Genomic DNA, 13,362 nt, shown 5'->3' on the forward strand with positions numbered 1-13,362 from the left:
ACAACAGCATGGATGGAATTGGAGAGCATTATGCTAAATGAAATAAGCTAGTCAGAGAAAGATAAACATCTCATGATCTCACTCATTTGTGGAATATAATGAACAACGTAAACTGAACAAAAATAGATCCAGAGACAGAGAAGCATTGAAAAATCCTTCAAACTTCAAAGGGAAGGCAGGAGAGGGTGGTGGGGATTGGGGGAGTGGGGTGTGGGAGATCAACCAAAGGACTTGTATGCATGCATATAAGCATAACCACTGGACACAGACACTAGGGGAATGAGGGCATGTTCTGGGGAGTGGGGGTAGGGGTGGTCAGGGAGAGGTCAATGGGGGCGGGGGGAAGGAGAAGACATATGTAATACTATATGTAATACTTTAAACAATAAAGAATCATTTTTTTAAAATCATTTGGTTTTAAATTGTTCATTTCTATTAAGAAATGTAATAGGCCATGTAAAATGCCATTGTGAATTAATATAAATTGACTTAAAAGCTTCAGATCAGAGAAAGGATAAATGAAATTTTGAGGGACAAATAACATCTTACTGCTATGATCCTGAGATTTATCTCCATTAAATTCATTCCTTTGTATGGACATTATCTACAGAATCAACCCTTTAAAATAGCACCATTTACCTGGAACAGTGTGCATTAGTGGATTGGTGGGGTGGTTTTTGTTTGTTCGTTTGTTTTGTTTTGTTTTTGTTTTTGTCAGTTTGTTTTTGTTTGGAAAACTTGAATCTAAGCCATAGCAGATAGAATAATAGAATAGTCCACATGCTCACTCAAGTGCACACAGCTAAAGGGATACAGATGAGAGAAGTGAAGTTTTGACTGCTGAGAGATGACTCATCTGTCATCTGTCCAGATACTAAAATAGGGAATGCTGATCAGTCAAAGGCATGATCTGAATCCTGATCACTGAGGGAGAAAGCAACTGACAGAGAAAACAAATGATTAATGTAAGATGACCTTAAGAAAAGCTTTCTATAATTCACAATTATGTGTACTGGGAGGTCCAATAGAATCTTAGGTGTGGAGGAATCAGTTAGGATGAGTGATCTAAAAAGACATTAAAGAAAAAGAAAAGATAGGAGGAAAACCAAGTGTAAAAATTCAATGGCATTTTATTGATTTTAATTGTAAAATATTTTTTTAAATAAAGAAGTACCCTACATTTTTCTGATATATTGAGATATTAAAGAGTAAAACACCTGAATAGTTTAGGGCAGTTTTGATGATATTTTAGATCTATACTTTACTCCACTTTTTTATTCACCAATTATTTATTAAGTGCCTACTAAGTGCTAGCCATGTACTTGTAAAGTTAAAGCAATGCTTAGAAATAGATTAATTATGAAATTAATATCTATAGGTAAATATTGACTAATTATTGAGACCATCTATTAGGTGTGACAAATGAAACACTAGAATGATAGTTGACATGGAATTTTCCTCAAAAAAAAAAAATTAATAATAAAGAGATCATAGATAAAATGGAATCTAAAAACAATTTTGGCAAAATACATTTTTTCTGGGAAATAAACATAGTTATAGTAGAAATCATATATGTGAATCTAATAATATTTTTATATAAAAACTAAATAAAAATTAGCATTTTCATAATCATAGTTGACACAAATGAAGAATTCTCTCACCAACAACACTAAAGAATGAGTTCCAAATTGAAACTCTTAGGCCAAAAAGAACATAGAATCTTTTCTTATGATTTTTTTGCAAAATTATTTTGATGAGATCTTGTTATTTTATAACTTTAATTAGATTGTAATACAGGGTTTGGCAATAGCATGTTTACAGTGTGAGTATGTGAAACACAGACTTTATTCTTGTATTGTTATTTACTAGAGGCCCAATGCACAAAATGTGGGTCCCTAGGCCTAGCCAGCAATCAGGGCCAGCCAGCGCCTTCCTTCCCCAGCTGCCAGCTGCCAGTTGCCAGCTGCCAGTCAGGACCTTCCTCCATTCCACACCACCCCCTGGTGGTCAGTGCATGTTATAATGAGCAATCGAACTCCTGATCTCCTAGTCAAACTCCTGAAGGGACACTTTGCATATTAGCCTTTTATATATAGAGATTATTGTTTTGTTTTTTTCATACAAACAACTATAAACCTATTTTGCTCCACCTTGTATTAAACTAAATGAAATCAATATTTGATGACAAATAAGATTGAATATATGTGTATCAACTGCTACATTTATACCTACCCAGAACATACACATAATAGCTCCTCAATAAGTATGTGATGAATGAATAAGTCAAGGTCAATATCTAAGACAAATGACCAAATGTTCCTTCCCATATTAAATATTAATTCGATTATTGAAAGCATAAGAAAGACAATCAGGAATCACTACTTAATGAAGTGTGAAATAAGCCATTACTTTTTGAAGTCTTTATTTCCCATTTTCTTATTTATGAAAATTAAGTAACATATTTAAGTGCTTGTCAACTGTTTTTTGTATTCTGTTTCTTTAAAGAGAAAATTTTGAACAAAAGATGGAGAAATGAAAAAGCTAAGACAAGAGGGAAGAAAGATTAAAAATGAACTTGCCCATTCTCTTACAATACATTTTGTTGGCCCTGGCCACATAGTAGTAGAGGGGATGGCATCTTAAGTCAAAGACTCAAGCTGGAAATTGGTTTAAGTGCTTTATTTTCTTATTAGTCTCTCAGGAACCTTCAGAAAGCCACTTGATGCCTAAATGTTTCATGTATTTTAAAGGGTTTATAATACAAAAATAATTTACAAAGACATCTAAGATTTTTTAATTTAGATGCTAAACAAATGCAAGGTGTTCCATGGTCAGTTAACAGGGAGGTGAAAAACTTTGAGGAAGCTTTATTTTATACTTTTCTTTGGTTCAGTAATTTTATTTTTGCCTCAGTAAGCTTAAGAATCAGTGATCCTACTAATAATTGTGTTCAGTTCTTAACAATTCTGAGTGCTAAGGGAGATATTTTCAATTTTTTATTTTGTAATTTTCCCTCTATAAAATTTTGTTATATTTATTTCTGACAGTACTTCCTGTTAACTTATCTACCCCTTCTCTTTCTAAGACCCTGGGAAAGCCCCTGAAACCAAACAAGGGACTATAAAAGTTGCAGCACAAGGTAAGCAATAAAGCACTTTAGTTTAAAAGTGCTTTTTTTTTTTTTTTTCCCCACTCACATACCATTTTATTGACAGAAGCAAAAGCTGTTTATTGCCAAACAGCACCATCTGCTGGGTTCTTATAGAAAACATTGCATTGTTGCATGAAGGCACACTCTTCAAGTATTTATTTAGTAACCCGAGAAAGCATGACTAAGACAAACGCCAAATTTGCAGAGGAACCACTGAAGGGCCTAGGAGTTGAAATCTTGACTCCAAGTTTCAGTCATTGAGCTTTTACTTATATTTTCAAAAATGAACCATAGGTAGGTAGGTAGGTAGGTAGGTAGGTAGGTAGGTAGGTAGATAGGTAGATAGATAGATAGATAGATAGATAGATAGATAGATAGATGATATATAGAGATTTATAAATGATATACAGCGTCCAGTGTTTTCAAATATACTTTCTAATTTGTGTCATATTAGGAAAATCTGTCAGGATTTTTTTAAAAATTAATATTACTTCATCTGTATACCAAGACTGCAAAATCAGATTCTAGATATGATTACAAAAAAATCACCCTAGTTTTTATGAGCCACCTGAGAAATCCATTTACAAATATATTTGGGGTATAAGACTGGTGTTTTTAAAGAGACCTTCAGGAAAATATCGATTCTTCAATTCAGCAGTTTGGGAAAAGTACTTCTTTAAAATAATTTTGTTATATTTTTTTAGCTATCATCTACAGTCACATTCTTTGAAAAAGCTATTCTAACTCCAGGGTCCCAACTCAAGAGAATGGAATACAATGAATTGCGACCTTGACGCTCAAACCAAGAATAGTAATATTATGCAAGTACAAGGATGGGTACAAATGTCTGCCTTTGTCATCTTTGAAAACTTTACAGAACACACCTAGGGAAAAGAGGGAAAATGCTGCATTACACAATGTCGAACCTTTAAGGAAATACATTTAGGTGATGGCACATTTGTTTCTGGGCAGAAGACCCTCATAACAGACTGCTGACCAGATGACGTGATTGCATCTGGCCAAAATTTTACTGTTATGTTTAATCCTGGGCCCAACTATATACAAAACCACCCTAGTAAATATTGGCAAAATGGGCTGGCTAATTGCCACTTGATACAACATGTTTTTATAAGCAGTCTATAATAATAAAAGCATGATATGCTAATTATACCAGACATCATTCTGGATGAAGCTAGGGCTGAGAGGAAAGCCCTGGTCCTGGGTGCCAAAGCGAAGCCGATGCTGGCAGGCATGAGAAGGAAGGCTTACTCCTGCACGAATTTGTGCATTGGGCCTCTTGTATTTGATAAAATGGTTAAGAGCAGAGATGTAGGATTTTAGTGTCCTTTTGATGAACAGGTTGTTCAAGAAAACTGATTCTTCTTTACAGGAGTTCTGATAGAGAGTGTAGCAAATGTTATGAAAGGTAGAAAGGCAGGGCAAATATTATCACTGTTGTGTTTTATATTCATGAAAATGCAGCTCAGAGTGCATTCCTCAAGTAAGTGACCACTAGTTCAAGGGAGCATTGCAGTTAAGGTGTATAGTTCTTATAAAAAGCACAACCACCTGTCTGCACTGAGGCTTCCGAGGGTCACAGTGGAAATGGAACTATAGCTTGAGGCAGGAAGTTAGTATTATTTCAGCCTCATCATAGAGGAGCTCAAGGGGAAGAAATTGAAGAGATAATCTGGAAACTGATTTCAGATTTGAGTTTGGACCCTAGGCTCTTCACTTTTATATTTCAACTACATCGGACAAGGAAGGATCAACTTATTTTTTTCAGAATAAATAATTTATTATCGAATGAATAGTAACCTAGAGTTTCAAAAGCTTATTACATTAGTCCTTTTTAAGAAAATTAGATGAAAGTGTTGATTAAGTACAGTGTAGAGGCAAGAGGTAGGGCTAAACACCTATTTATTAATTTGACTTCTTATCTATGTGACAATATATTTTATATTAATTTTTGCATTATGTTTTTATCTCAATTTAAAAAAACCACCATCTTATAACATAAAATGTTAAGGTTATTTTCTTATTTCAGATTTGTATGGGTTAAATCCATTGAATTTATGAATATGTGGAATAGATTCTCTTGTTCCCAGGAATATTCTGAGGAATGGTCATTTAATATGTTTAACATTATTTTCTTTCTATTATTTCAGCAGCAGCTAAAAAAGATGAAAAGAAGGAAGGTATGTTTTATGAAAAGTTCCACTCTGCCTTTTGTGTGAACAGTTTAACAGTTTAGGCTCTGGGGTGAGCTAGTATAAAGTATTATAAGGAGGATGTTGGCGAGGTAGGGGGTGGGTGGCCAATGTGATTCGACAGCCTGTGTCTGCTGATGGTTGCTTATTGAAGTTAAGTTTCTTACCCTCCCACAAAGATGGGGATAGAGGGGCACTAACTCCTTTGATGATTACATTTCAAGGGGATGTGTCATAGGTCTTGAGCAAGACATTTCTGGTTGTAGAAGATTTATATTTCAAAGGGACGGAGAAAGAATTTATAATGCAAGCTTTCTAAAGTAAATGCGCTAACAAAAGGAAGGTCTGGGGCCTAGAGTCAAGAAGAAGCCCATTTTAGTTTAGTCAAGCTAATGGGAATGTTAAGGTCATCTCAGCCACTGGGATTCTATTTAGAGAGATGTTTCTAATGCACCCCGACAGCACTTAGATAAGGTCTCTGGTTATCACCACTGTTTATAAATCTAAGCTTATTTTCTCAGTAAAAATAACCTGTAGATATAAGCAATCATTTTTAACTTTGAAAATGACAACTATATTCTAGCTAGAGGCCCAGGGCACAAAAATTTGTGCACTTGGGGGAGGGGAGTGTCCCTCAGCCTACATCCTCTTGTAGTCTGAGAACCCTGGGGGAATGTCTACCTGCCCACTTAAGCCTGCTCCCCAGGGGATCGGGCCCAAGTTGGCAGTCAGACATCCCTTTGGCAGCCCAGGAGGCCTCGGGGGATATCTAACTGTGACTTAGGCCCACTCCCCATCAGTTAGACATCCTTAGCCATCAGCCCAGCTTGTGGCTAAACGATGCTACCCCTATGGGAGCGCACTGACCACCAGGGGGCAGCTCCTTCCTTGAGCATCTGCCCCCTGGTGGTCAGTGCATATCATAGCAACCAGTTGTTCCACCCTTAGGGTAAATTTGCATATTACCCTTTTATTATACAGGATTAGTGTTTAGATAATCTGAGAAAAATAAGAAAGCAAGTGTTATATTTATATTTAGTGACATTATAGTTTTATAAAATCATAATGGCTTAGGAGTCACATTCTATTTCTGTTAAACATGGATCTAAGAGTCAATAGTGATGGGAGGGAGAAAATATTTTAGTTGATCATCATTTGTTTAAAGAGAACAAAACCATCTACACAATAAAAGGGTAATATGCTAATTAGACTGGGAGACCTTCCAGGAGACCTTCCGGATGTCTTTCTGGACAAAGCCATGGTGGCAGGGCCAAGGCAGAGGCGGTTAGGGACATTCAGGCCAAGAGGGGAGGGCAGTTGGGAGTGATCAGGCCCAGCAGTGGCGGAGGGGAGGGGGGGGGCGGGGATGTTGGGATTGATCAGGCAGTGGGGAAGGACAGTTGGGGGTGAGCAGGCTGGCAGGTGGGGTGTTTATGGGTGATCAGGCCACAAGGGAGTCACAGTTGGGGGTGGTCAGGCTATCAGGCAGAGTGGTTAGGGGAGATCAAGCAGGCAGGCAGGTGAGTGGTTAGGAGCTAGCAGTCCTGGATTGCGAGAGGGATGTTCACTGACAGTTTAGGCCCGATCCCCCAAGGGTCCCCGATCGGAGAGGGTGCAGACTGTGCTGAGGGACACAACCCCCATGCACGAATTTCATGCATTGGGCCGCTAGTTTATAATAGTAAAAGCCTAATATGCTAATTAGACTGGACATTCTTCCAGATGACCTTCTAGATGAAGCGGGGCCTGTGAGAGAACCCCGGGTCCTGCGTGCCAGAGGGAAGCCGGTGCCAGCAGCTGGGGGACCAAAAGCCTACTCTTGCACAAATTTTGTGTAATGGGCCTCTAGTATTATCATAATAAGGTTAACTAAGACACATTAAGGTGTTTGTTATCCAGAGATTGAAATCGGTATTAATTTCCCCATAAACACATAGCAAATAACATGTATTTAAAAACTTTTGGGCATATGAAACCATAGTCAAAGTACAATTGCATCGTTTTAATCTTTTTATATATATTTCTCAATGCTATGCTCAATGTTTCTTGTTATATTTTTTCTGGATTATATACATTTTTTATTTTTTAGAAATTGTCCATGTGCAATATGCAATATTTGGAAGAGTTTGGGAATATTTACCTATAGAGATTCATGTAATCCAGTAAAACATATAAAACATATATCCCTGAATATGTATTAATATTATCATTCAAGAAATGATTATATTTGAGAAAAAATATCTATCTATAATAATTTTTATTGTTCCCAATATATAATAGGAGAATAGGCTTAATGTTCAGCTACTCTAGGCAGTCATTAGATTTTGTTTCGTGTATAGAGAGGAAAGCTATATAGACATCAGCTTCTCAGTTCCTGTTTCTTTCTATCATCCCAGTAAAGATCACAGATATATTTCCCACAGGGACAGGGAACATATGTCTGTTCAAATGAGGCACATTTATAACAAATACCAGATACAATTTGGATTTTCAACATTACACAAAGCTTATTTTACACAAAGTTTATTTCTATTCACATTCAGACTTTTTGGACATTCTTCAAAGATACTAATTACTGACAACTTTCCTGGAGAAAGAGAAAACGAGAAGGATTTTAGGAATTGATTTAGAATGCTCTTGAGAAATTCTTTTGCTGGTGAATTTTAAAATACAGAAACAAACGTGCATAACAACTTTCTTAATATCAAAGGTGATCTGTTCCTTGGGCCGCGAAGGGTTTCTTGCATTAGTGAACTCTGAAAAATTTGAGTTTCATGTGCAGATTTTACCCCAAGCCTGGCTCGTTGCAGAAACCTTGGCTGCATGAGCTTTGCCCATCCATGTTCCTGTTTTGGGGAATTTGGGCCTCAGAACAACCATATCTTAGCCTGAGTGGAATGGCATTATTGAATAAATGTTCAACTGAGGTCCTGCTTTGACAAGCCTGTCTCTACCGAGGTTTCCCCTGGATACCACTCCTTCTCCCCATTCAGACACTTTCCTCATCATCAATTAGCAAACCTTCTGCCTTACTCTCTGTTAGGCTCTCGACATCGGCCCCAATAAAATTGTGTTTTTCTCTCTAAAATGTGCTTATTCTCTATCACCTCTTATGTAATGGTCCTGCTGCCTTTATAGACACCGAGACTCAAATTCTGGCATAAGAGTTAACCTCTGTTTTACCTTTGCCTCTGACAATTAGTCCTTGGAATTTTTAAATGGCCTGAACTCTCCTATGTTTAATCCTTCCTAAAATAATTAGGAAAGCTAATCTTCACTCGCAACCTCCAGCCCTCTAACGGTGACCTCTCACTGATATTGGACTTCTCATATGAACCAAGGAAATGATGCCTGAAATTAGAGGTTCGCAATGTGTGGTCAAGGACTTCGGAGGGTCACTGAGACCCTCTCAGTGGATCTGCAAAGTTAAAACTATTTTTATGAAAATCATGAAGTCATCATTTCCCTTTTACATTTCATCCTCCCATGAGTGTGCACTGGAGTGTGCCAGAGATTACATAATGTGTGATATTGCAAGAGATTCAATATAAGAGCAGTTATGTAAGTCCAACTGACTTCTCAGCAAGCCACATATTAATGAGAGTTGCAAAATTATGAAGCAAAGTCACTCATCTCATTATTTTTTTACAGACGATAGTCTAAAGGCTTTAACCTACAATTAAACTCCCCACAGTCTGCCTCTTGACCTCCTGTCATGCACACATCTAGGCAAAGGCAAAGCCAAGACCTGAAGAGTTCTACCTGTGAAGATACAGTGATCCCTTCTGAGATTGAGAAAATCATGGTCAGCCAAAGCAAGAGTAGCCAAAGTGCCAGATGGTCCTTGTTCCACACACCAAACGGGATGATACCTAAAGAAAAGAGGCTAGATCACATGTGTCAAACACAAGGCCCGCGGGCCAAATCCAGCCCGCCAGGCCTTGCAATGTGGCCCGCACCGCGCTGTCATCACTGCACTCCGCTGTCAGTTTATGACATTGTCAGTTTATGACTGTTCAGTAAACCATTCGGCCCGCGATTTAGGCTGGATTTTAGATTTTGGCCCCTTCTCTGATTGAGTTCAACACCCCTAGGCTAGATAATGCAACACAAACCAGGAACCCTTCACTGCAGAGGAGGCAAATTCCATATTACAGCCAAATGGTTTTAAGGTCTGCTGCTCTGTTTACAAGCGGATCTAGGAAGGAGAACCCATGAGGTGATGAGAAGAAAACTCTCATGCCAGTCTCCCAGGAGAGAGAGGGAGACATGTGGGAGATGGCCTCACAGCAGCTCTTCACGGCATCCTCCTTCAGTTCTGATTGACTTCAAGGCTTTTGAGTGAAGGGACCATGTTTAATTCACTTTTATCCCCCACAGAGACTAAAACATTTCCTCACTTCACACGTCACTCAGCAAAGATTCATTCTGTGAGTGAAGCAATAATGTAGGACTCAAGATAAATATAATAGCCAAAAGAATTATGAGCAGGCACTTAATTTTCATATCCAGGCAAAGAAAATTCCCTTTTATTATTGAGAGTTATTGTCCAGTGAGCATTTCAGGGCTGGAAAAGTATAGCCAATTGTTGGCAATTTCATCTCTGATGTATTTGATCACTAGCTTTTATTTGGGTTGCACTAGCAGATCTCAGTAGATCTCATCTAGTGAACTTCGGCTTCTTGATGAATTCCCAAACAGGTTATCTTCTTAAAAGATACAGCTCCACTGAGAACTAGCCAGATTAGATTTATTGTTTCCCATAACCGAAACAAGAGGAAGTAGAGTAAAATGCAAAAATTCATGTGAGAATTAGTCTCAAGCTCCAGCATTTCAGAACTGGAGGAATCATGCTGAAAAAACAATGCAAAATATCTGGTTTTGGAATTGGACACATATGTCAGTTGGGTAAGTTTCACAGAGTAGACGGGTACTTCATTACCAACATTATTAGACTACCAGAGAGTTAACTTTTCCCTTCAATGTCAATTGGTATTTCACTTCCTTCTGGCATCACTTATCGAACATAATAGACCATACCTGGTACATTACTAAAGTTGAGTAAGTGATGAATTGGACAGATTGCAAACACATCATTACTTTTGAATAAAAGCTGCTGCAGGCCTCGATGTTCTTAATAAAAGGCTTATTCAGATTGTTGGGCAGATGGTTTTTAAGGAAGTGTAGTCACCAAGTAAGCCTTTATGATATTTTTTAGCTGTTTTGGCAGAGTGCTGAGAGGGCATAATGAAGTTTAATAGCATGAGTATTAAAGGCTAGTACTTATAGCTCTTCAAAGTCAGAATGTGATCTTTCAATTGCAAGCATTATATTTTTTTGGTTGCTTGAGTACTTTACTTGTGTAAGTCTGCTGCTCTGTTGTCTCCAAAAGATGATTTTTTAATGGCATCACTTTAAGTTAATTTAACTATAATTTCCTGTTCTTACATGCAAATATAGCAAACTTTTTAAAGGTCTAGTTCGATAGATCATGGCTTGTTATTTTTTACATTTCAACTTTATGAAATATTTTTTATCTCAATAAGTGTTATACTCTACCTGACCCTGAACTGCATATTTTTTTCTTTCATTTTAGTACAATTGCTATTTAGTACAATATATTATCAATTCTTATTAGTCGGAAGTAAACAAATTTAAAACAACAAACATTTCCAGATGTGCATATTGTAGTTAGCTTTCCACACCTGTTTCATGCCAGCATCTAGTTGGAGAATGGGGCTTTTGGAAATAACCTGTCCTAATCTGCCATATTTATCCTCTGTTTCAACATTACTCCCAAGCTTTATTTCTATTGTGTTCCTAAATAACGATGGGTTCCTCATGATCCGCTTGTGTTTTCCATGTTGGCAGCATTCTGGGCTCAAAAGATACTCAGTGAGGATCACATGACCTCTTGGGCAGGCAGAAAACCTGCTCCATTATACAGGGGACAAACACATTGAAAAGTCATGATGGCCATTGAACTATCATCCACTTCAGACTTGCAGCTGCTGTGCTATAGAAATCCATGTCTTTAAACAGAAGTAGGCACTATATACTGTTAATATATAGTTAGGTTTATGACAAAGATGATATCATGTTCTTATATAAAATTATCTAATATGATATTTTTCTATATGTTTAAAGTACCCACTTGATCAGAATAATTATTCATGAAGGAAAAGAATGGGAAAGTGCTTGCAAAGCACTTGTGTTTTAGACAGCACATTTAGCCTAATCCTGTGGTCAGCAAACTTTATTTTTTTATATTTTATACTTAAAAAAGTTTCTCTCTTCCTATCTCATTCTCAGACTCAACCTCTTAAAACATTTCTCTTTAAGCCCTAAGTTCTAAAAATATATCACCTAACCAATCTCTTTTGTTGAAAATGATTTCAAGGTGAATGAACATTTTGTTGTGAGCTAATCAGTTGTTGATTGAACTTATCTGCTTTATCAATAATTTATCTTTGTCTTTTCAGATTCCAAGAAAACAAAAACATCTGCACAAGGTATTGGAAATATTTTCTGATTCTGTCTTATATTTGATGAACCCCCAAATAGCCTTATTCTTTGAAAGATTAATGTAGAATTTTATGTAACCTATACATAAGGGAAAGAGGAGAGAGGAAAAATATTGAGTTGGAAAAAGAGAAAGAAGAAAAAAAAAAAAGAGTCGAGTCTTTTCTGATAATACTGCTCTGAGAAATATTTGGCAGTAATAAAAAAATAAAACTGTATATGTTTACCTTTCACAGTAATTGTTTTCAAAGATATATTTGCTTGACAAAAAAAAATTGAACAATGCTTAGTACCAAGCTTTTATTTCACTGGAAAGTACAAATTCAATTAATCTTTGATACACCAGCATTAAATAGGAAACTAAATAGTTGTTTTATGTTGAACAGAATCATAACTCATAGCAAGTATACCAGTTTCTTCTGTATTTATTCATATGTGTTTTTGTGTTCACATGTATTTATGAATACTGCAAGGTATAAATTATTTAAAGTGGTTAGATATTTGGTCCTTGCTTAATTCATTGTCGAAGAGTATATTACAATCAAATTAAGTAAAAACCTATAATAAGCAGCAATACCTCAGAGCAGCACTCATTGTGAAATTTAAGGGAAGAGGGTGAGGGAGGAGATGATAACATTATAGTCTAGTCATTGTGTCTGAGAAGTGAACTTTATCTTTAAAGTTTTAAGAGCAATGGTTTTCTTTCAACAGAACAGCCCAAGGGAAAAAGTAAGGAAATGCATGAAAATACATTTGTTTGTTTTCCTCTGAACTACTATAACTACCTGCCGACACATGTAGAGTTGCCATTTTCAGTTTCCCCTTTCTACATTTTATGCATGTGAATTATTTTTTTAATACATTTTTATTGACTTTCCACAGAGAGGAAGGAAGAGGGATAGAGAGCTAGAAATGTCAATGAGAGAGAAACATTGACCAGCTGCCTCCTGCACACCCCCTGCCGGGGATGCACCCGCAACCAATGCACATGCCCTGGACCAGAATCGAACATGGGACCTTTCAGTCCACAGACCGACACTCTATCCACTGAGCCAAACCGGTTTCGGCTATTTGTTGTTGTTTTGTTTTTTTTTAATTTTTTAATTTTTTTTTTATTGATTTTACACAGAGAGGAATTGAGAGGGACAGAGAGTTAGAAACATCGATGAGAGAGAATCATCGATCAGTTGCCTCCTGCACAGCCCCCACTGGGGATGTGCCCGCAACCAACGTACATGCCCTTGACCAGAATCGAACCCGGGACCTTTCAGTCCGCATGCCGACGCTCTATCCACTGAGCCAAACCGGTCCTGGCTATTTGTTGTTTTTTATCAAGATGAAAAAATACACAACCTGGGATTGGGGAGGGACAGTGTGAATGGCAAGGCATGCTATATTCTTAGAGTCCCTTTTTAAACTCATGAAATCATCTAATAATATTATCCATAGCCTCTAACCTACACTACAACTGCATCCATT

At 37.1% G+C, this 13,362-nt stretch overlaps 1 protein-coding gene across 13 annotated transcripts in view; it reads left to right on the plus strand.

Annotated features, from left to right (window-relative positions):
• Nucleotides 1-13,362, plus strand: part of TRDN (triadin) — a 241,099-nt gene that overhangs the window by 149,868 nt on the left and 77,869 nt on the right. For 7 of the 13 annotated variants that reach the window (XM_084889629.1, XM_084889632.1, XM_084889631.1 and 4 more), the window contains exons 13-15: nucleotides 3,086-3,139; nucleotides 5,320-5,349; nucleotides 11,844-11,873. In XM_084889629.1, coding sequence (XP_084745755.1) covers nucleotides 3,086-3,139; nucleotides 5,320-5,349; nucleotides 11,844-11,873 — 114 coding nt within the window. Of the gene's footprint in view, nucleotides 1-3,082; nucleotides 3,140-5,319; nucleotides 5,350-11,843; nucleotides 11,874-12,594; nucleotides 12,613-13,362 lie in introns of those variants that run through there. The other 6 variants (XM_084889625.1, XM_084889626.1, XM_084889630.1 and 3 more) reach the window with 4 other exon arrangements.

Source organism: Pipistrellus hanaki (assembly GCF_964339955.1).
Source record: "Pipistrellus hanaki genome assembly, chromosome: 7".
Classification (NCBI taxonomy): Eukaryota; Metazoa; Chordata; class Mammalia; order Chiroptera; family Vespertilionidae; genus Pipistrellus; species Pipistrellus hanaki.